The 21,411-nt window shown below is 37.0% G+C and overlaps 1 protein-coding gene across 1 annotated transcript; it reads right to left on the bottom strand.

Moving 5' to 3' along the window:
* Window positions 1-2,453: 2,453 nt before the first annotated feature.
* Window positions 2,454-20,258, bottom strand: LOC129633040 (keratin, type I cytoskeletal 39-like). The gene is given in 3 exon segments (XM_055554827.1): window positions 2,454-4,100; window positions 19,877-19,964; window positions 20,251-20,258. Coding segments are annotated over 3 exon segments (1,743 nt in total).
* Window positions 20,259-21,411: the final 1,153 nt, after the last annotated feature.

Below are 21,411 nucleotides of genomic sequence, written 5' to 3'. Positions count from 1 at the left end.
ATATTGATCATGGACCATCTACCTTCCAGGACTCTGAAAACATAATTTTTTTTTTTTCTTGTTTAAGCCACCTAGTCAGTGGTATGTTGTTATGGCAGCCCTTGCAAATGAATACAAATAGTGAACATTAACCTTAACATTTTGCAATGCTGGCTAATACTTTAAGCATTTTACTTGTCAATGCTCACATGAAAAGTAGTTTTTCAATCACATAGCTCATTTGTCTTCTGAGGATACCATAAGAAAGTACTGTTTTCACAAGAATCACAATAATTAAATATTACTGATACCTCAAGGTCCAGTGACATGGAGACAAAGGACCAGTGCACAGTTCACGTTTGATCATGTACTTTGAGTTTCCTCCAGTTAAATATTATAGAAATGTGCATTTGCAACATGAGTAGTGGTATTGCTAGTTTATTCCTTTTGTACATCCTGAATTTATATTTCAAAATTTGATTATATCAATCAGTAAAAAAAAAAAGAAATATTTAAAAAATCTCTCTATCTCTCTCTCTATATATACATAGTTTTATTTTATTTTATTTTATTATTTTTTTTTAAATTTTATTTTATTTTTAAACTTTACATAACTGTATTAGTTTTGCCAAATATCAAAATGAATCCGCCACAGGTATACATGTGTTCCCCATCCTGAACCCTCCTCCCTCCTCCCTCCCCATTCCATCCCTCTGGGTCGTCCCAGTGCACCAGCCCCAAGCATCCAGTATCGTGCATCAAGCAAACAGAAACCCTGCCCCTACACATAAAAAGAGTTTGTTTCCTCATTTGAACAATTTCTGTTTTGTTTACCTACTCTTTAAAATATCACAATAAGATAGGAACTGCTGCTAAGTCACTTCAGTCGTGTCCGACTCTGTGCGACCCCATAGACGGCAGCCCATCAGGCTCCCCGGTCCCTAGGATTCTCAAGGCAAGAACACTGGAGAGGGTTGCCATTTCCTTCTCCAATGCATGAAAGTGAAAAGTGAAAGTGAAGTCGCTCAGTCGTGTCTGACTCTTAGCGATCCCATGGACTGCAGCCTACCAGGCCCCTCCGTCCATGGGATTTTCCAGGCGAGAGTACTGGAGTGGGTTGCCATTGCCTTCTCCAAAGATAGGAACTAGAGGAATTAATTTCTAATAAAACAAAATTAACTTTACTGTTAAAATCCACCAGAATTCCTTCATTTGGCAATTCATTCATTTTTTCAAAAAGACTCAGCAATTATTAGGTACTAAGCATTGTGTTTAACACTGGAGCTAAAATTTTGAACCAGGCAGAAATGGCCCATAATCACCTAGAGTGAAAACCATATTGACTGAAAATAGTATGTAATTTCCTTTCTGACACTGACAATTAAAAAAAGCTTTGAAATAGTGCCATTATTTAGTAGTCATTTATATCTAATGGTTATCTAATATATACATATACTTTAGAAAACCAAATAATAATTTAACCTGTTATTATGAGTTAATAGGAAAGATTGCAAAATTTGGAACAAAGACATTTCTTAGTTTACAGCCTAGTTTTGCTGGGCCATAGTTTTATTATTTTGGGAAAATTGAACCATGCAGACCTGTTTCCTTATGTATAAACCTTCATTATTAATTTTGATTTTGAGACTTGACTTAAGGCCAGAGATCATAATAAATACATGGTGGGTATGTGATAATTGATTATACCTTTATTTTGATATTAAAATTAATAATATTAGGTTTAATCAAATAAAAATTATGTAAGGATCCAAGTCAGAATTACTTTCAAAGCATCTTGGGTTCCAGATCAAGCTGCTTGTTTTTTGAGGGTCTGGCTTCTAACCATTGTGAATGTCTCTTAGGAAATATATAAACATTGTAAGAAATAAACAAAAAAAAATCAATGTTATTCACCAGAATTAAACACAGTATCTGACATGGTGATATGATTCTAATTTGATTTCCAACTGTTTCATTCTAATAAGGTTCAGATATAATGTTTATTTGTGAGGTATTGTATAAATTCACTAAAGAGAATAATGTGTTGTTTTAGCTTTTTCTTTCTTCCTCACGTTATGCCTAAGAAACATTTTTTTTTTATTCTTGCACTGTGTGTGTGTGTGTGTGTGTGTGAGTGTATGTGTATATGTATGCATTTGTTTGTGTGTGCTTAAAGTATCCTGCTCTTCTGATTCTATTACTCTAGGACTAGATTTTATTTTGTAAGTTTTGATATTCCATAGAAATAAGAGACTGTTTTATTTTATTTATTTTTTTTTCCAGAGAAATGTCATTTATTGTCGTGTTGGTGGCAATGACTTAGGGAAGGAGCAGAATAAAAAATCTTATATCTAGCAATGGGGACTCAATGTAGTAGCAAGAAACTAAGTACCTCAAGGGACTGGGGGGTTCTGGCAGAAACAAGGATTGGCCTCTCTTTCATGAATCAGAGTCATTTTTATCACCTTGGGATGTCAGGCTTTGGCAGTTCTGGTGATGAAGCAAGGCTGCACGTGCTTGTGAGACGAAATGACTTTCCCATCCTTGATCTCCTCAGTGATGGTGCAGATTTTAACCAGAATTCTGGGCAGGATGCTGCAGGTGCTGCAGGACTCATGTATCCCACAGGGGCCTAAGGATGATGTGTGAACTGGGGCTGTGCATTCCATGGTCCTGGCCTTGCTGGATATGCAAGCAGAAGGCTCATGCTTGATGGCACACGAGTGACAGGGAAGCTTGCCATCTGAGCTCTCCAGAAGGCTGTGGTATGTGGCAATCTCACACTCCAGCTGTGACTTGACATCTAGCAGAATCTCATATTCTTGGTTCTGTCTTTCCAGGGCCCCCCGGATCTCTGCCAGTTGAGCCTCTAGGTTATCGATCAGACACTGGATCTGGGCCAGCAAGACTGCGTAGCGGGCTTCCGTTTCTGTCAGGGCACATTCCTGGGAGTCTCTCATGCGGTGCTGAGTGTGCAGTTCAATCTCCAGAGCATTCATGGTGCGTCTCAGTTCAATGATCTCCTTCTGGTAGCACTGCTGTTGTTGAGTGCTGGTCACCACCTGCTGGTTCAGCTCCTCCATCTGTGTGTTGAACCACTCTTCTACATCTTTGCGGTTTGTCTCCATGATCAACTCATACTGACATCTCATTTCTCGTAGAACCCGGTTTAGGTCAACAGAAGGGGCACTGGTCACTTCAATGTTGAGTCTGTCCCCAAGCTGGCTCTGTAAGGAACTGATTTCCTGTTCATGGTCGTTTTTGAGGCAAAGGAGCTCCTCTTTCAGAGACTGGACTTGTGCCTCCAGGTCAGCCTTGCCCAGCGTCAGTGCATTCAGGATCTGCTGTAGGCCATTGGCATCTGCCTCCACTAGCTGGCGTAGGGACACCTCAGCTTCATATTTGGCTCTCAAGTCATCAGCAGTCAGTTTGGTGTTGTCAATTTGTGAAACCAGTCTGGAATTCTCAGCCTTGGTACACAAGATCTTTTGCTGGAGCTCCTCAATGGTTGCATAGTAGGACACATAGTCAGGACATATGACCGGGAGTTCTTTGTTACATTCTTCCTGGATTTTGCACTCCAGTGTGGCGTTCTCTCGTTCCAGCATTCATACCTTTTCCAGGTAGTTAGTAAGGCGATTGTTCAAGATTTTCATGGTCTCTTTCTCATTACTGTTGATGCCACCATCACACCAGCCACAATCATCCAGAAAGGGACAGGTGTTGAAGTTGTTGATTAAGCAGAGGGGTGTGAGAGAAAAGCAAGGAGTGGGTTCGTAGTCCTGGGACTGGATAGTTCTCAGAACATGGCCGGTTGGTTGACAGCTATTGGCTTTAAGACCACCATGCTGGCAGCTGGTGTTAGGAAGGATGGTTGTTAAATCTGTAATCCCAGAACAGTTTTGGCAAGGTGTTGTGGAAGACATAGTTGTTGTACAGCCTTTGGTATCCAGAGTGTGTGCCCAGCTTTGGTTGATTTCAAAGTCTGTGGTCTCCGGGATCCAAAGCTCAAGGCAACCACGACTGAGTCTAAATTCCAAGCCTCTTGGCTTTTTCCTCTTTGAAGTACTTATATAGCCTTTGCTGTAGGTGGTTTCACAGTAGGCAGGAAGTTTTCCTTTCTAATGTTTATATATAAAATCCCACAGGAACATCTCATTAGTCTGCTTTTTACTTGCCTGAGAAGGGCTACTTGTCTCATAAAAATGTGTATTTAGGCTGTTACTAAGTTATTACCCATCACAACTCCTACTTATCATTAGATTCAGAGCTTCACCTTATACCTTCAAAAGGATCTGTCATCATGATTCTAACGCATCCATTATTAAGCAAGTGTGAGTATGTTAAGTTCATTAAGTCCTTATTGACCTCTTCCCATGGCATTAAGCTTGATCAGGAATGAGTCCATCCTTCTTTTCCTTTCTTCTCTAAAAAGGGGAAACTATTGATATCTAATAATTAATATGCAAAAGCTTCTGCCACTTCACATTTAGAGAAGCAGGTCTAATTTTAAGTTCCTTCCGGCAGTTAGTTTCATTATTTTAGTGAGTTTTGGCATAGACTCTGATTGGTTAAAAAAGGCTTATGTTCATCACTTGAAATTTTAGTTTTGTTTAGGTATTGGGAATCATAAAGAACATATTCAGCAATAAAACCCTCATCAGTTGATTTAATCTATAAGAAAAATAAGTCTTACTTTGAAATGCTTTTTAATATATTTTTGTTTAGGAATCGGAGGGAAAGGTCACTGTTAATAGAGAGTTTTAACCAATTGTGACAAATCTGTAAACTAAAGTGATGGTTCAGTATAAGATTATGAAAATTCCTAAGAAGGACTCAATGAAAATATTTGAAATTTTTTATTTAAGATAAATGGTATTAAATAAATTGTGGCTCTCATAGTCATCCTATATAAAATTATGCTGTGATCACTGAGCTTTCCTCAATCTCCTCTGGAAAGTGATATCAACATCATTGACACATTAAAAAAGGAAAGATACACCACTGGTACTTGATGAGTTAATGTGATAATAACTGGAATTATGCTATTCATTTAAAAGTATTTAGAAAAAAGAGTGAAAACATGCAGAAACCTAACACTTTTATATGAGGCTCCCAAGCTGTCTTTAAGCAGACTGGCTGTAGCTTAGTGATCACAGGAAGCCCCTTTATCATATGACTTTAGGAACATGCACATGTAACTATACTCTTGGAAAGTTGTAACTGAATTTAAGTTTTAAAACACAAATGAAATTGGTACTAATTAAATGGTACTAAATATAATTAATTTTACAAAATTAGGTACAAAATATTTTTAGAGTAATTTGTGCTTGTCTAATTTAGGACTATGTTTATAATTATTTTTGCATAGTTTCTTGAACATTCTTGTCTTTCCTATCTTCCAAATCATGTTTTACTTGTTCCTGTTTTGGATTTTCATATTACCTTTACTCATATTAGTGACTCTAATTCTTTTAAAAATAAAAGTTACATACCCATTACTAACAACAAAAAGATTTGGACTTACCATAAAACATAAATGGACCCCATAGATCAAGAATCCCAATTTTTAAAAACTTTAATAAACTTAGAAAATGATAGCCCAGTTGTCTTAATATATTCCATATTCTACAATATACTTTTTGAGACTGCTAATTATTATATACCATATGCATATATATATGTATATATATAGTATAGACTATAGATTCTGCTTTTTATCTGCTTTCAGTGCTGTTAAAATACAATATTTTTCACCCATAGTAATTTAACTGCATGTTTTTTACTTGATTTTTTACTATGATTTTTTTTAATTGAGCTTCATTACTATGTCTGCCATCAAAGTCCATCCAAAAACATAACTCTGCCAGATTCAAATGGATATAATTATTTTCCTGGAAAAAAAAAATGAGCCTGGAATATGTCCACTTTGCTTCAGGTTGAACTACTCCAATGTTTTACAATTTTAAAGTGCTCCGTAGATATTCTTTGGCATGTCAGAAGTTTTTTAACTTGTTCATCAGTGTATGCTGCTGTGAGTTGGTTCTGGTATGTGAAGCACTTTAAAGAAAGGCAAAGTTTAAATTCTACAGAATAAGTAAAAGAATACTATAGAAGAAAGTATGCCTTACTGTTATCTATGAATTTTACTTTAATATTAACTTTACTTATAAATATTTGTTTATACTGTGAATTTAACAACATATGACTCGATAATGACCTTTATAAGTATACAAAGATGTGTTAAGAACATGAACTGAACATTTTAAGACTGTTTGACCAATGCGAAATTATACTTGGTGAAAGAAATTTAATTTTCTGGCCAATAAAACTTGAAATAAAGTATTTTAAACATAAAAACATCCTTATATTTGACCCTTAAATGGGCAGAAAGAGACCAAAACCACAATTAATGTAAGGTCTCAATTTATGAATAAATTCAGAAATTTCTAGAAAAGCAAGTGTTTTTCACAAGAAAAATAATAGTTGCAGAGTAACTTGGTCTTATTTTCCTATTATTTGTACAAGGAAACTAACTATGAAAGACTGTTGATAAGCAACGTCCTACTTAATCTGAAATAGGGTTTTGTTTCCTAATATTTGCTTATTTACTTACTCTATAGAATTTAGGTAACTGTATCGCTGTAGTCACTATCTGCAGTGATTCTGGAGTGCAAGAAAATAAAGCCTGTCACTGTTTCCATTGTTTCCCCATCTATTTGCCATGAAGTGATGAGACCAGTTGGCATCATCTTAGTTTTTTAAATGTTGAGCTTTAAGTCAGCTTTTTTTTTTTTATTTTATTTTATTTTTAAACTTTACATAACTGTATTAGTTTTGCCAAATATCAAAATGAATCCGCCACAGGTATACATGTGTTCCCCATCCTGAACCCTCCTCCCTCCTCCCTCCCCATTCCATCCCTCTGGGTCGTCCCAGTGCACCAGCCCCAAGCCTCCAGTATCGTGCATCGAACCTGGACTGGCAACTCATTTCATACATGATATTTTACATGTTTCAATTCCATTCTCCCAAATCTTCCCACCCTCTCCCTCTCCCACAGAGTCCATAAGACTGTTCTATACATCAGTGTCTCTTTTGCTGTCTCGTACACAGGGTTATTGTTACCATCTTTCTAAATTCCATATATATGCGTTAGTATACTGTATTGGTGTTTTTCTTTCTGGCTTACTTCACTCTGTATAATAGGCTCCAGTTTCATCCACCTCATTAGAACTGATTCAAATGTATTCTTTTAATGGCTGAATAATACTCCATTGTGTATATGTACCACAGCTTTTTAACTCTCTTCTTTCACCTTCACCAAGAGGCCCCTTAATTCCTCTTAGCTTTCTGCCATAAGGATGGTGTTATCTGCATATCTGAGCTTATTGATATTTCTCCTGGCAATCTTGATTCCAGCTTATGTTTCATCCATCCTGGCATTTCACATGATGTACTCTGCATATAAGTTAATAAGCAGGATGACAATATACAGCTTTTATATACTCCTTTCCCAATTTTGAACTAGTCTGTTGTTCCATGTTCAGTTCTTACTACTGCTTCTTGATCTGAATACAGGTTTCTCAGGAGGCAGGTATGGGAATAATATACAGGTCTGATACTCCCATCTCTCTAAGAGTTTTTCACCATTTGTTGTGATCCACAAAGGCTTTTGCATAGTCAGTGAAACAGAAGATGTTTTTCTGGAATTCCCTTGATTTTTCTATGATTCAATGGATGTTGGCAATTTGATCTCTGTCCCTCTGTCTTTTTTAATCCAGACTGTACATCTGGAATTTCATAGTTCACATACTCTTAGAGCCTAGCTTGTAGGATTTTGAGCATTACTTTGCTAGCATGTTAAAAAAGTGCAATTGTGCAGTAGTATGATCATTCTTTGGCATTGCTCTGCTTTGAGATTGGAATGAAAACTTACCTTTTTGAGTCCTGTGGCCACTGCTGAGTTTTCCAAATTTGCTGGCATGTTGAGTGCAGCACTTTCACAGCATCATCTTTTAGGATTTGAAATAGCTCAACTGGAATTCTATAACCTCCACTAGCTTTGTTTGTAGTGATGTTTCCTATATCAGGCTTTAGGTGAGTGATCACACCATTGTGATTACCTGGGTCATTAAGATCTTTTTTGTATAGTTCTTCTGAGTATTCATGCCACCTCTTCTTAATATCTTCTGCTTCTGTTAGGTCCATACCATTTCTGTTATTTACTGTGCCAGTCTTTGCATGAAATTTTCCCTTGGTGTCTCTAATTTTCTCAAAGAGATCTCTTGTCTTTCCCATTCTATTGTTTTCCTCTATTTCTTTACATTGTTCACTTAGGAAGGCTTTCTTATCTCTCCTTGCTATTCTTTGGAATTCTGTATTCAGATGTGTATGTCTTTCCTTTTCTGCTTTGCCTTTTGCTTTCTCTTCTTTTCCATTGGTTCGTAAGGCCTCCTCAGACAACCCTTTTGCCTTTTTGCCTTTCTTTTTCTTGGGGATGATCTTGATCACTGCCTCCAGTACAGCATTTTGAACCCTTTTTACATAGTACTTCAGGAAACTCCACCAGACTAATCCCATGAATATATTTGTCACTTCCACTTTACAATCGTTAGAGGATTCTTTTAGATCATACCTGAAAGGCCTCGTGTTTTTTTTTTTTTTTTCTTTAGGTTTTTTAGTTTAAGTCTGATTTTAGCAATAAGGAGTTCATGATCTGAGCCAAAGTCAGCTCCCAGTCTTGTTTTTGCTGACTGTAAAAAGCTTCTCCATTTTTGGTTGCAAAAAATATAATCAATCTGAAATTTGGTGTTGACTATCTGGTGATGTCCGTGTGTAGAGTCGTCTCTTGTGTTGTTGGAAGAGGGTGTTTCCTATGACCAATGTGTTCTCTTGGCAAAACTCTGTTAGCCTTTGCCCTGCTTAATTTTGTAGTAAAAGATCAAATTTGCCTGTTACTACAGGTATCTCTTGAACTCCTACTTTTGCATTCCTGTTCTCTATGATGAAAAGGACATTTTCATCATACCCTTTTGGGGGGTATTAGTTCTAGAAGTTCTTGTAGGTGTTTACAGAACCATTGAACTTCAGTTTCTTCTGCATTAGTGATTGGGGCACAGAATTGGATTACTGTGAAACTGAATAGTTTGCCTTGGAAACAAACTGAAAACATTGTCATTTTACAGGCTGCACTCAAGAACCACATTTCCAAGTCTTATGTTGACTATGAGGGCTACTCCATTTCTTCTAAGGGATTCTTGCCTACAGAAGTAGGTATAATGGTCACCTGAATTTAATTCACTCATTCCCATCCATTTTAGTTTACTGATTCCTAAAATGTTGATGTTTACTTTTGCCATCTCCTGTTTGATCACTTCCAATGTACATTGATTCGTGGACCTAACATTCTAGGTTCCTATGAAATAGTGTTCTTTACAGCATTGGACTTAACTTTTACCACAACTGGGCATTGGAAGTTGATCTCTTTGTCATTGTTTTTGAATTATCCATATTGCATAATTCAATTTATATAAAATTCTAGGAAATACAAACTAATCTCTTCTTCAAAAGCAGATCAATGGTTATTTTAGGCATAGGGTATAGTAGAGATGGTCTACAAAGTAGAGAAGCATTCTATATGTCAATCTTTTGTCAAAGATTTCAGTGGCCATTTGTCAAACTGAAAGAATTACTGAGCATAAAATATACTTTGTTGAAACTTATTTCAAAAAAATTTGTAACCCCAAATAATTTTTCTCTTTTTTAAATTAATTTATTTTTTAATTTAAATTTATTTATTTTAATTAGAGGCTAATTACTTTATTGTATTGGTTTTGCCATACATCAACATGAATCCACCACGGGTGTACATGTGTTCCCAATCCTGAACACCCCTCCCACCTCCCTCCCCACACCATTCCTCTGGGTCATCCCAGTGCACCAGCCCCAAGCATCCTCTATCCTGCATCGAACCTGGACTGGCGATTCATTTCATATATGATATTATACATGTTTCAATGCCATTCTCCCAAATCATCTCCCCCACCTCTCCCATAGAGTCCAGAAGACTGTTCTATACATCTGTGTCTCTTCTGCTGTCTTGCTTACAGGGTTATCATTACCATCTTTCTAAATTCCTATATATGCGTTAGTATACTGTATTGGTGTTTTTTTTTCTGGCTTAATTCACTCTGTATAATTGGCTCCAGTTTCATCCAACTCATTAGAACTGATTCAAATGTATTCTTTTTAATGGCTGAGTAATACTCCATTGTGTATATGTACCACAGCTTTCTTATCCATTCATCTGCTGATGGACATCTAGGTTGCTTCCATGTCCTGCCTATTATAAACAGTGCTGCAATGAACATAGGGGTACACGTGTCTCTTTCAATTCTGATTTCCTCGGTGTGTATGCCCAGCAGTGGGATCGCTGGGTTGTATGGCAGTTCTATTTCCAGTTTTTTAAGGAATCTCCACATTGTTCTCCATAGTGTCTGTACTAGTTTGCATTCCCACCAACAGTGAAAGAGGGTTCCCTTTTCTCCACATCCTCTCCAGCATTTATTGCTTGTAGACTTTTGGATCGCAGCCATTCTGACTGGTGTGAAATGGTACCTCATTGTGGTTTTGATTTGCATTTATCTGATAATGAGTGATGTTGAGCATCTTTTGATGTGTTTGTTAGCCATCTGTATGTCTTCTTTGGAGAAATGTCTATTTAGTTCTTTGGCCCATTTTTTGATTGGGTTGTTTATTTTTCTGGAATTGAGCTGAAAGAGTTGCTTGTATATTTTTGAGATTAGTTGTTTGTCAGTTTCTTCATTTGCTATTATTTTCTCCCATTGTGAAGACTGTCTTTTCACTTTGCTTATAGTTTCTTTTGTTGTGCAGAAGCTTTTAATTTTAATTAGGTCCTATTTGTTTATTTTTGCTTTTATTTCCAAATAAATAATTTTAAAATAAATCCATTTACCTTAAGCTTTAATAATGAAAACACATGGAAAGTTATGTACATCATTACTCTTGAGGAAAAGCAAATAAAAATATTAAATGCAAATATTCACCTGTTAGAAGGTCAAAAACACATACTTTTATACACAGAATGTCATTTGTCAAAGAAAGTGTGTTTATTTGGGACTAGCAGAGGAATTTCTATTCAGGACATGCAAATAGCAAGCTACAGGTGTGTCTGTTGTGGATTTGGCTGTAATTATGTGCAGAAAATGTAAAGAGGGGAAGAGTTAAATGAGAGTTGGATGAAATAAAAATCAAATGGAGAACAGCTTTGAAAATTCCCCAAGTAGACAAAACCAGTCTTGTTTCATAAACAGAACGCAATTCAGCTTATTGTCTGAGACCAACCTGATTGGGTAGTTTCTAGTTCATGCCTCGTAACCATATACAAAGTTTCTCAAGACTGATAGAAGATAATCCCTGACCAAATTCCCGTCATTCAAGAAAGTTCCAATGTTATCAAATTTATATGAAGCAAGCATTTATGAGAAATCATTCTCTTTGTCATTGTTGTTCCCCTCCCCCCCCCCCCCCAAGGGTACATATGTGAGACCTTCCATTTTATATTCTCTGGTTCCATTCCTTCACATTTTCCCCCTTTTGTTCAAGATCTTTCACAAAAATCATGCTGAGAAATTATCATTCAGGTGTTGTTAATTTTTTCTGCTATACACTTTTTTATAGATGGATTGCATTGTATGTCCCTTGGATCTGAAGAGGGTTGTCCTCAGGTCTCTTTCCTATGAAGCTGAGGAGGCTCATGCTCAGGTGTCTTGTCCCACAGATGAAGAAAATGATAAGGAGTGCTACTGCTTCATTTGAGCGAGAGGATTGGTGAAAGAATCTCAGTTATGTCCCTCTGTGGTGGATGATTTAGTTTTCATCGTCAGTTGAGTTTCAAGACAAGACTTTGAAAGAAAAAGAAGTTTGTTTCGTACATGTATTTTTGAGGAAGATATATGTATACTATTACAAAACAGTAGAAATAAACTGGAGACCAGAAACTCAATGACAGTTATTGATTGAAATATGCTTCTCAACCAGTTTCCCCAACTGTTTATGTTTGTTGTTAAGTCACTCAGTCGTGTCCAACTCTTTGAGACCCCATGGACTGCAGCATGCCAGGCTTCCCTGTCCTTCATCATCTCCTAGAGCTTGGTCAAACTCACGTCTGTTGAGTCGGTGGTGCCATACGTCCCAAGGTTCAGGAGCTTGGACAACTTCTGCTTGGTAATGTCCTATGTTATTTTTAGTTCTTGTGTTAAGTTATTTTCCCTGACCTATTGACATAAAAATAACTTTCTTCACTAGGACACAAGTTCCCCTTGCTGAGAAGTGAGGAGGTTTAGAGTTTTGAATTTTTTTCAGCACTACTTTTGGATACTTATTTTATTTGGATTTCTTGATATTTCAAAGCTTGGACAGAAGCACTGAAAGTGGTAGACATAACTATGAAAAGACTGTGAATCAGTTTTTCAAATTCTGCTATCCCAACCCAAAGAAAAAGTTTTTGGTGATTGCAACCCTGAGCCCTTTCTATCCACTATAGTGTTTTTTGTAGTCACTTCTCCAAACTATAAGCTTCCCCACTCTTATGTCATTTGTAAAGCTGGTATGATAAAAAAAACAAAATTAGGTATATAAGCAGTGGAAGGAAGAGTTTTTCTCATTTTGGCATCAGGAGTAAGGACAGTGATCTTATAATATACCTTCCAATTAAGGCAAGAATAGAATATACATTTTTCCACATGAAAAGAAATACCCGATGTTTTTTTAAGGATAGACATAATTCTGTCCTTTTGCTTAGATTTCCTTTCTTTGAATGAAAGATGATATCTTGTGGTTATATGAATGTACACACACATACACACACACACACACTTACTATACAGAACACATGGTAATCTGGTCCATTCACATTATGGGAATGTTTGTTCGAGCACCTTAAATTTCTACAGATCTGAAGTAACAAGTTAACTGATCTAGTATAAATAAGATTTTCATGGAGGTCTGGAACATCTTGAGGTGAGAAGAAAGTTGAATTAAGTTTTAACCATCTGCCAGATTTTTGGCCAATTTCCAACAACATGCCATTGAGTGGGAGCATGTCAGCTTCTCTTTTAACAGTACTGTTACTGTTTTCATTTCCATTATAGAGATACATTAAGGGAGAAGATGATATAAGCTTGTGTATATTCCAGTAGGGAGTGAATTCATGTTCACAAGGTTATATGGAATAGCAAAGTTACAAATATTCACTGGGAGGTACACTATGGTTTTGTCATGCTCATCATTGTTTATGAAACCAAGAAAAATTTGAGATAAGAGTTCAGGCCTGAGTTGACGGTACCCAATGGAAACCAATAATATCTGGTGCCAATCTTCTAGAAGAGAGGAGACTAGTGATTTCAAAGCTACCAAAGGAAAATCTTACATCTTTCCTACTTATATTTTGCCATCTTTCTAAATATAGTATCTAGGCCACCAGTCCTGATTAGTCATGATTATTGTTAGCTCTGGCATAAATATGTTGTTGCTGTTTTGTTGCTCAGCCATGTCTGACTTTGTGACCCCATGGACTGCAGCATGCCAGACTTCCCTGTCTTTCACTGTCTCTCAGAGTCTGCTCAAACTCATGTCCAGTGAGTTGATGATGCCATCGAATCATGGCATAAATATAACAATTCAGTAAGTTTAACAGAATCAGAGAATTTTTGTAAGGTGGGTATACAAGCTAAATCTGAAGAAAAGGGCAGTAGGAAAATCAGGGAAAGAACAAGCAAAGGCATGAATGACATGATTTAACATGATACACAGTGGGGATAAAAAAAAATAAAAAAAATTTATAAAGGTCTGGTTCATATATCTTAGGTAAGCTATCCTCTTTAGATGCCATCTACTTTAGTCCTTAAAATTTTTTAGCCTTAGGTCACCAGTTAATACATATATCTCCACAGATTTGGGGGATTTATTTAGATGTGACACATGAATCCTTGAAGTTTGGCTGAATCATGGTTGTTTACTATCATGTGCAGTAGGGTTCTTTCCAGAAAGATTAAAGATATCTTTTTGGAAATGTCTCTTCTGATAGATGAGATCTCTGGGCTGTAAGGTGTGATGTTTGACATCTGTTTCCTGAAAGAGCACTGTGGAAAGCCTGCTCTATCAAAATGTTTATGGGCTTGATTATGCCTTTCCAAAATTGAAGGATATCTTTCTTTATTAGCTATGGGTCAAAAGAAATTGGGGCTAAGTGCATCAATTGTCCTGTAATTATTTTAAAAGATATAAGTTTTTGCATCCTGGAGGGAATAGATTTAAAATTTGGAAGAACCAAGAATAATACTCTTGGCCACGGTGTTCAGAGGGTTTCAACTCATTCAGCTGAGTCTTAATAATTAGATTTTTATGTTTGAGCAATGCTGAAGACTAAACATGATAAGTACAATAAAGGTACTGCAGAAATGGCCAGACCACACAGACTCATCAAAACATCTGACCAGTAAAGTGGATTCCCCAATCACTATGAAGTTCAAGGGAGTTCCCCAAGTGAAAATAATCTTTTCTAATGATATCTGAGCTACAGAAGAAGCAGTCACATGTTTTCATGAAAAACTTCAGTCCAATGTGAAAATATGCAAACCATTATAAAAACATTCATGAGTTGGAGTGATTGTATGAAATCCATTCAGGTGGTTCATTGGATAAATGAAAATATACAGAGATAGTTTGGATAGTTTTTCCAGCATTTAGAACAGATGGAACAAGCAGGGTAAATGCTTTCTGCAGCCTTGTCAAAGGTTCCCTACCAATACTGATTCATGAATAGTATTTTATCAGCAGCCAAGTGACAAGGTAGTGGGCTTCCTGGTAGCTCAGTTAGTAAAGAATCTGCTGCCAAGCAGGAGACACAAGAGATGCAGGTTCAATCCCTGGATTGGGAAGATGCCCTGGAGAAGGAAATAACAACCCACTCCAGTATTTTTGCCTGGGAAATCCCATGGAAAGAGGAGCCTGAGGTCCCTGAGATCACAAAAGAGTCAGACATGGTTTAGTGACTAAGCAACAATTACAAAGTGACAAGGTAAGCACTTTTTGCAGTCTTGTCAATGTTTCTCTACTAATATTGATTCATGAATATTATCATTTTATCAAGTGCCAACTAATTTAATTTAGGTATGGTAGTAATATAAATTTTAAATTTCCTAAAAGGACTGGCTTATTTTTGGGTCACAACTAGAGTTTCTTTTCTTCATGATACCAGTAGCCTTTAAATCTTCAATTTTGTTTTTCTTCTTCACGGGCCATTTTTTTGTATTTTCCTGGATAATGCACTTTAGGCTGTCACCAGCAAAAGTAGTCTTCTGGACTGTGACAGACATTTTGTCCGTGGATCCCATAAGAGCGGCATTTTTTGAAGAAATAATCAATGAGGTGATTTCCTTTGTCTTCCAGAGAGTTGAACTTAGAATGCCCAGGGATTTTAATAATAGCCAAAGCTGCTGGCCAGAGTATAGCATCTTAAGTTTTGAACATAACTACCATTTTAAATTTTGTCTCTACTGGAAGTAAAAAAATCTGGTTTCTATAACATTCCAAAATCATGGGGTACTCTAAAGGCATGATAGCTATCAGTATTTGTGTTTGCAGTTTTACCTTCTGGTAGATTACATGCTTGAATATCATTTAGAATATCATTCAACTTGTTGGGCTAAAGTGGCCAAAAGTAGGGGTACAGCCTTAAGGACCTCAAAAGGAGTTGTTATTGAATATCCAGTGCAATATTTGCCATTTTCATTTTTCAAGTAAGAGCCATTAGTAAACCATGAACAGTCAACATTTGTCAAGGTTTCTTTTAAGTTATTACATGGGGCTGATAGGTGATTCATTCAAGTTAGATAGATATAGGAGGGTTTGTTCATGGAAGAAGGAAAAAGAGTAACTGGATTGTTACAATGAATGAGAGTGATACGTAGGTTGGTTAGTGAAAGAATTTTATAAAGTAAGAGAGCTTGCTGAAAAATGTTGGGAATGAAATGAATTCAAGAGAACCTTGACAGCATGAGGTACAAAAATGGTCAGAGGATCCTGTGACCATTTCTTCAGTGGCCTTTACCAGAAGGGAGTGGCAAGGATAGCCCCAAAGCATGAGGGGTGACACTGGGTCATGGGATCTAGTTGTTGACTGTTATAACCTAGAGGTTGTGGTAGCCCCCATGTTTTTGAGTAAGTATTCTGAGGGTATTATCCTCTTTTTCCTAAACAAAAAGCAAACAGGGGAGTTTATAGTTCATAAGCTACTGCTGCTGCTGCTAAGTCACTTCAGTCATATCTGACTCTGTGAGACCCCACAGATGGCAGCCCACCAGGCTCTTCTGTCCCTGGGATTCTCCAGGCAAGAAGACTGGAGTGGGTTGCCATTTCCTTCTCCAATGCATGCATGCATGCATGCATGCTAAATCAATTCAGTCATGTCCAACTCTGTGTGACCCCATGGACAGCAGCCCACCAGGCTCCTCTGTCCACGGGATTCTCTAGGCAAGAATACTGGAGTGGATTGCCATTTCCTTCTCCATAGTTCATATATCTGAGGGCAAAATGATTTATAAAGGTTTCCTTCAAGATTTTAAAGGCTAGATCATCTTGGTTTTTTGAGATAATGGGAGTTTAGTGGTTTTTATTAAGACAAGCAAAGCCTGGACCATGAAAGATAAGTTTGGAATCAATTGTGATACTAAGCAGCTACTACAAGAATACCTTATAATTGATGTTTAGTTTTAGGTTTGGGGAAATACAAGATGCCAGGAAGGCTTTTGGGATCTATCTAGGTGTAACCCTTGTTCTGAGATAAAATATCTTAAATATTGGACTTGGTTTTGAACAATATGCAATTTTTCCTTTGAGAACTTCTTTTCCTTAGTGGCTAAGAGTTGTAACAGATGAAATCTGCCTTCTTGTGAGGATTAGGTTTGACAAGGTGAGCACAGAAGTAAACCGTCTATATATTGTTGAATGGTAGAGCCTCCAGAAGATTTTGTATCATCAAAATCAGCTTTTAAATTTTGTGAGAAGAAGGACTTTTGGAAGAACTATGGGCCATTTCTGTTCAGGTATATTGTTGTCCTTCTAAGGTAAAAGCAAGAATATATTGGCCAGCCTCATCAACCAGAATACTAAACAATGTATTGAATAAATTGATCATGATGAAAAACTTGCTTTCAGTAGGGATTAATGCTAATAATGTATGGGGATTAGGAACAACAATATAATGAGGAATGACAATGTTATTCATTGCTTAGAGATCCTGAATAAATCTTTATCCTCAATCATTAGGTTTTCTTATAGGTAAAATAGGGGGTTTTACAAGGACAAGACTGAGCGACTGAACTGAACTGAACAAAGACTACTGCAAGGAATAATAAGTTCCTGTGCTTTATAGTCTTTTATGGTACGTCTTGGACTTCCCAGGTGCACAGTGGTAAAGAACCTGCCTGCCAATGCAGGAGATGCAAGAGATGCGGGTTCGATCCCCTGGGTTGGGAAGATCCTCTGGAGAAGGAAATGGCAACGCACTCCAGTATTCTTGCCTGAACAATTTCATGGTTAGAGGAGCCTGGCAGGTTATAGTCCGTTGAGTCACAAAGAGTAGGAAACAACTGAGCACGCATACACACATGATAAATCTTATGCTCTGTAAAGTTAAACTCTTTGTTTATAGGGTATTGATTAATTCTTGAGAGAGATTTGGAGGGATTCGTTTGGATCTGAACCAAGAGAGGGACAATATGAATTCTGTCTATGTCTGTGGAAGATGTTGGTCATAGACTAAGGGACACTAAATAATGAAGATGTGTCTGAAATTTGTCCTTCTATGGTTTGTAAGAGCTATAGGAGAAGTGGATAACAGAGGATGAGATAGTTGAATGGCACCACCAATTCAATGGACATGAACTTGGGCAAACTCCAGGAGATGGTGAGAGACAGGGAGGCCTGGCATGCTTCAGTCCATGGGTTTCAAAGAGTCAGACACAACTTAGAGACTGAACAACATGGTTCATAAAGTATTGATCATATGAAAAAGTTTGGATTCTCTTGGGCATTAGACTTAAGGGACTTAAAACTTGACTTACAATCTCTTGAATTTATTTTTCATTCAAGAGAAAGAAATGTCAGCATGAAATTTTTCTAGGAAATCTCATCCTAATAAGTGAAAAGGGGCTACAATATTGAGGAGAAATAAGTGTTTATCTTGTAAAGGTCCCAAGGAAAATGGATATAGGTTGAGAAAGAGACATATTGTGATTAATTTGAACTCCTCACTATTTGAAGGAACTGTTTATTTGTAGTGGTGTTGTGAACTGATAGAGTAGCTCCTGTGTCATTTGGTATGTAAGGGATTTATATCAGATCTGGGGAATAGTTTCCTCCATCCTGTTATATGGTACAATGGGAAATAATCCCTTTGCTCCTTTGGAGTCTCATCACTAGAATGACCTTGACCCTTGGCTTTTGGAAAGCTGTAACTGTTGACTTTGAAAAAACTCTCTTCCAGTGGCTAGTTTTTATTTTTTAACAATAATGACAAAATAGTTTAGGAAGAGTTTGTTTGAAAACTATAATTGTCTAGCTTTTTTAAAAAAATCAACTGCAGTCTCTCTTTCAAAGGTCAGTTTTTCTTTTCCTTTTTTTTTTTTTTTTTTTTTACAATAAGACAAAATAGGTTAGGAACAGTTTCCTTGGGAGATTCCATCTGTTGAAAACTTTTAGCCATGCCCCCTTTTTTTGGAATCATCTTCCATGGCATGTGCTAACTGATTAGCTATGTTGACAAGGTCAAGGTGAATATTATTCTTCATTCTCTTTCAGTTATCTTGACTAACAGAGAAAAATCTCTGTTTTAACTATAAACATTGAAGTAAAGGCCGCATTGATAGAGTCAATGTATATAGAGAGTCTATATTTTCTTTAAAAACAATTTTGAGTCTGCTGTAGTAATCATGAATAGATTCAATAGGCTTTTGAATTGTGGGCACAAAATTCAATGGGTACATGCATTAATTTTGTCCCCATGTGCTAGCTTTCAGAACTTCCTCAGGATGGCAAGATGTAGCCTTTGGGTTATGACAGGAGCTTGGTCATATAAAAGAGCTATTTGTTGGCTGACTTGAAAATCCAAAGGTTTTTTTGAGACTTTCCCAATGAGCAGTTTTCATCCAATGCTGGGCTTAACCTTCTCCAATAAGCATGTGGATTAACTGATAAAGATCAAAGATTCAGTTTGAATTACAATATTGAATTATTTGGCAAATCTTTGAGGATCCTTTGAAAAAGGAAAAAGATCCTTTGAAAGAAAATCTATGACCAACCTAGACAGCATATTAAAAAACAGACATTACTTTGCCAATAAAGGTCTGTCTAGTCAAAGTTATGATTTTTCCAGTAGTCATGTATGGATGTGAGAGTTGGATTATAAAGCAAGCTGAGCACTGAAGAATTGATGCTTTTGAACTGTGGTGTTGGAAAAGACTCTTGAGAATCCCTTGGACTGCAAGAAGATCCAACCAATAAATTCCAAAGGAAATCAGTCCTGAATATTCATTGGAAGGACTGATGCTGAAGCTGAAACTCCAATACTTTGGCCACACAATGTGAAGAACTGTCTCATTGGAAAAGAGCCTGATGCTGGGAAAGATTGAAGGCAGGAGGAGAAGGAAACAACAGAGAATGAGATGGTTGGATGACATCACCAACTGGATGGACATGAGTTTGAGCAAGCTCCGGGAGTTGGTGATGGACAGGGAAACCTGGCGTGCTGCAGTCCATGGGGTCGCAAAGAGTTGGACACTAGTGAGCAACTGAACTGAGGATCCTCAATTACCTTGGGAAAATAGTTTTCTATAGACCCAAGTTCAACTTTGGTCCATGGAACAAAATTAATTAATGGTTTAGCAGGGTCCTCAGAATACCTAAATTTAAAAGGGAAAGTTTTAATAGGCTCAGTTGTTAAAGTTTAGGAACTAGAGAAGAAAGAGAGTTTAGATAAAGAAAGAGGATTTGAAGTGGGCAAAGTTGAATACAGAAGAGGTCAAGTAACCAGGTTACAGGAAACCCTGGCTCCTGTCACCAAAGAAGAGGCCTCAGCTGCCTGGTTTATCTCCTTTATTTCCTTAAGCTATCTTAGAAATGCTATTTTACAAAGAGGTAATTTTAACACATTACTGACCAGAGACATATTAATATGCCTTTTGTTACCTGAACATTATCGACTGAAAACATTTTAATATTTACTCACATAAAAAATTGCTGACCACAGGCATTAGTTTCTGCAAAAATCCCCTGGTCAATAATGTGTTAAAATGCTGAACTAGGTACCAATTAAAATAGTTATCCCACTCAGATTGTTTAGTTTTTATTGCCTTAGTCTTCTAATTTAGTCTGAAGAAAAATATTTCAGCAGATTGAAAGTTTCTCATAATGGCCATTGGAGTTCTACGTTATCTTTAGTAGGACTGGATCATCTAGTCAAAAGTGCACATAAGGATGGACCATAATTTTTTAACATAAAATTAGCCAGGATCCCTGAATAAATGTCACTATTACGGCATTGAGATGACTGGCATCTCATATCTCCGAGGTTTTTCTGACAGCAAAAGCAAAATTCCTAAATCCCTAAATAGCCTGATGGATGTGCTTTCAGGGTTGGCAGTTTTGTTTCACAGTGTGTCTTTGATGGGATTCCCTCTCTTTTCTCCTGGAAGACAGCCTTTGCCCTATCGTCTGACCCATGACCAGTTGTCCCTTGTTTCATGTAAACTGTCTTGCAGTTGACAGATGACCTAACGTCAGTCTGGTTTGTCTGTGATCAATGTATCCTCTCACATAAGTCTTTGCTTTAGAGACTAAAGTCTCTAAAGGGAGGTGGCAAGTACTCTAACACCATTTATTTGTTGAACCCATGCCCACCTATAGAATTTTTAATTTTTGCTCTCATTCGTTCCAAAGAAATTACACCAAAATTCTAGCATGTTTCCAATAAGCAAACAAAGTGCTCACTGAAAAGGATAAAACTTTTAAACAGATCCTTAACGCAGTCAGAAAACCCACCCAAATGGGGGGAGGCCAGAGTCTGAGAGGAGAATCACCAAACCAAAACTAGACAATGGCACAGATGCAATAAGCTCCAGGGCTTTCATGGGGGTACTGCACACAATTTCAAGGGTCATATCCCTTGGGGGTCATCTCCTTTGAATCCCACTTCCAATGCAAAAAAAAATATCTACCTAAATAAAAAGATAAAATGAAGCAAACTCAATATTGTCAAAAATTGTCTCATTTGGGAGTAGCAGAAGAATTGCAATTCAGGATACACAAACTGTAGCAAGCTTCAGAGAAGTCTGTTGACAATTTGGGATA

The sequence above is a fragment of the Bubalus kerabau genome, chromosome 18, assembly GCF_029407905.1.
Source record: "Bubalus kerabau isolate K-KA32 ecotype Philippines breed swamp buffalo chromosome 18, PCC_UOA_SB_1v2, whole genome shotgun sequence".
Taxonomy (NCBI): domain Eukaryota; kingdom Metazoa; phylum Chordata; class Mammalia; order Artiodactyla; family Bovidae; genus Bubalus; species Bubalus kerabau.
The sequence above is the reverse complement of the archived record's forward strand: the minus strand, read 5'-3'. Positions and strand labels throughout refer to the sequence as shown.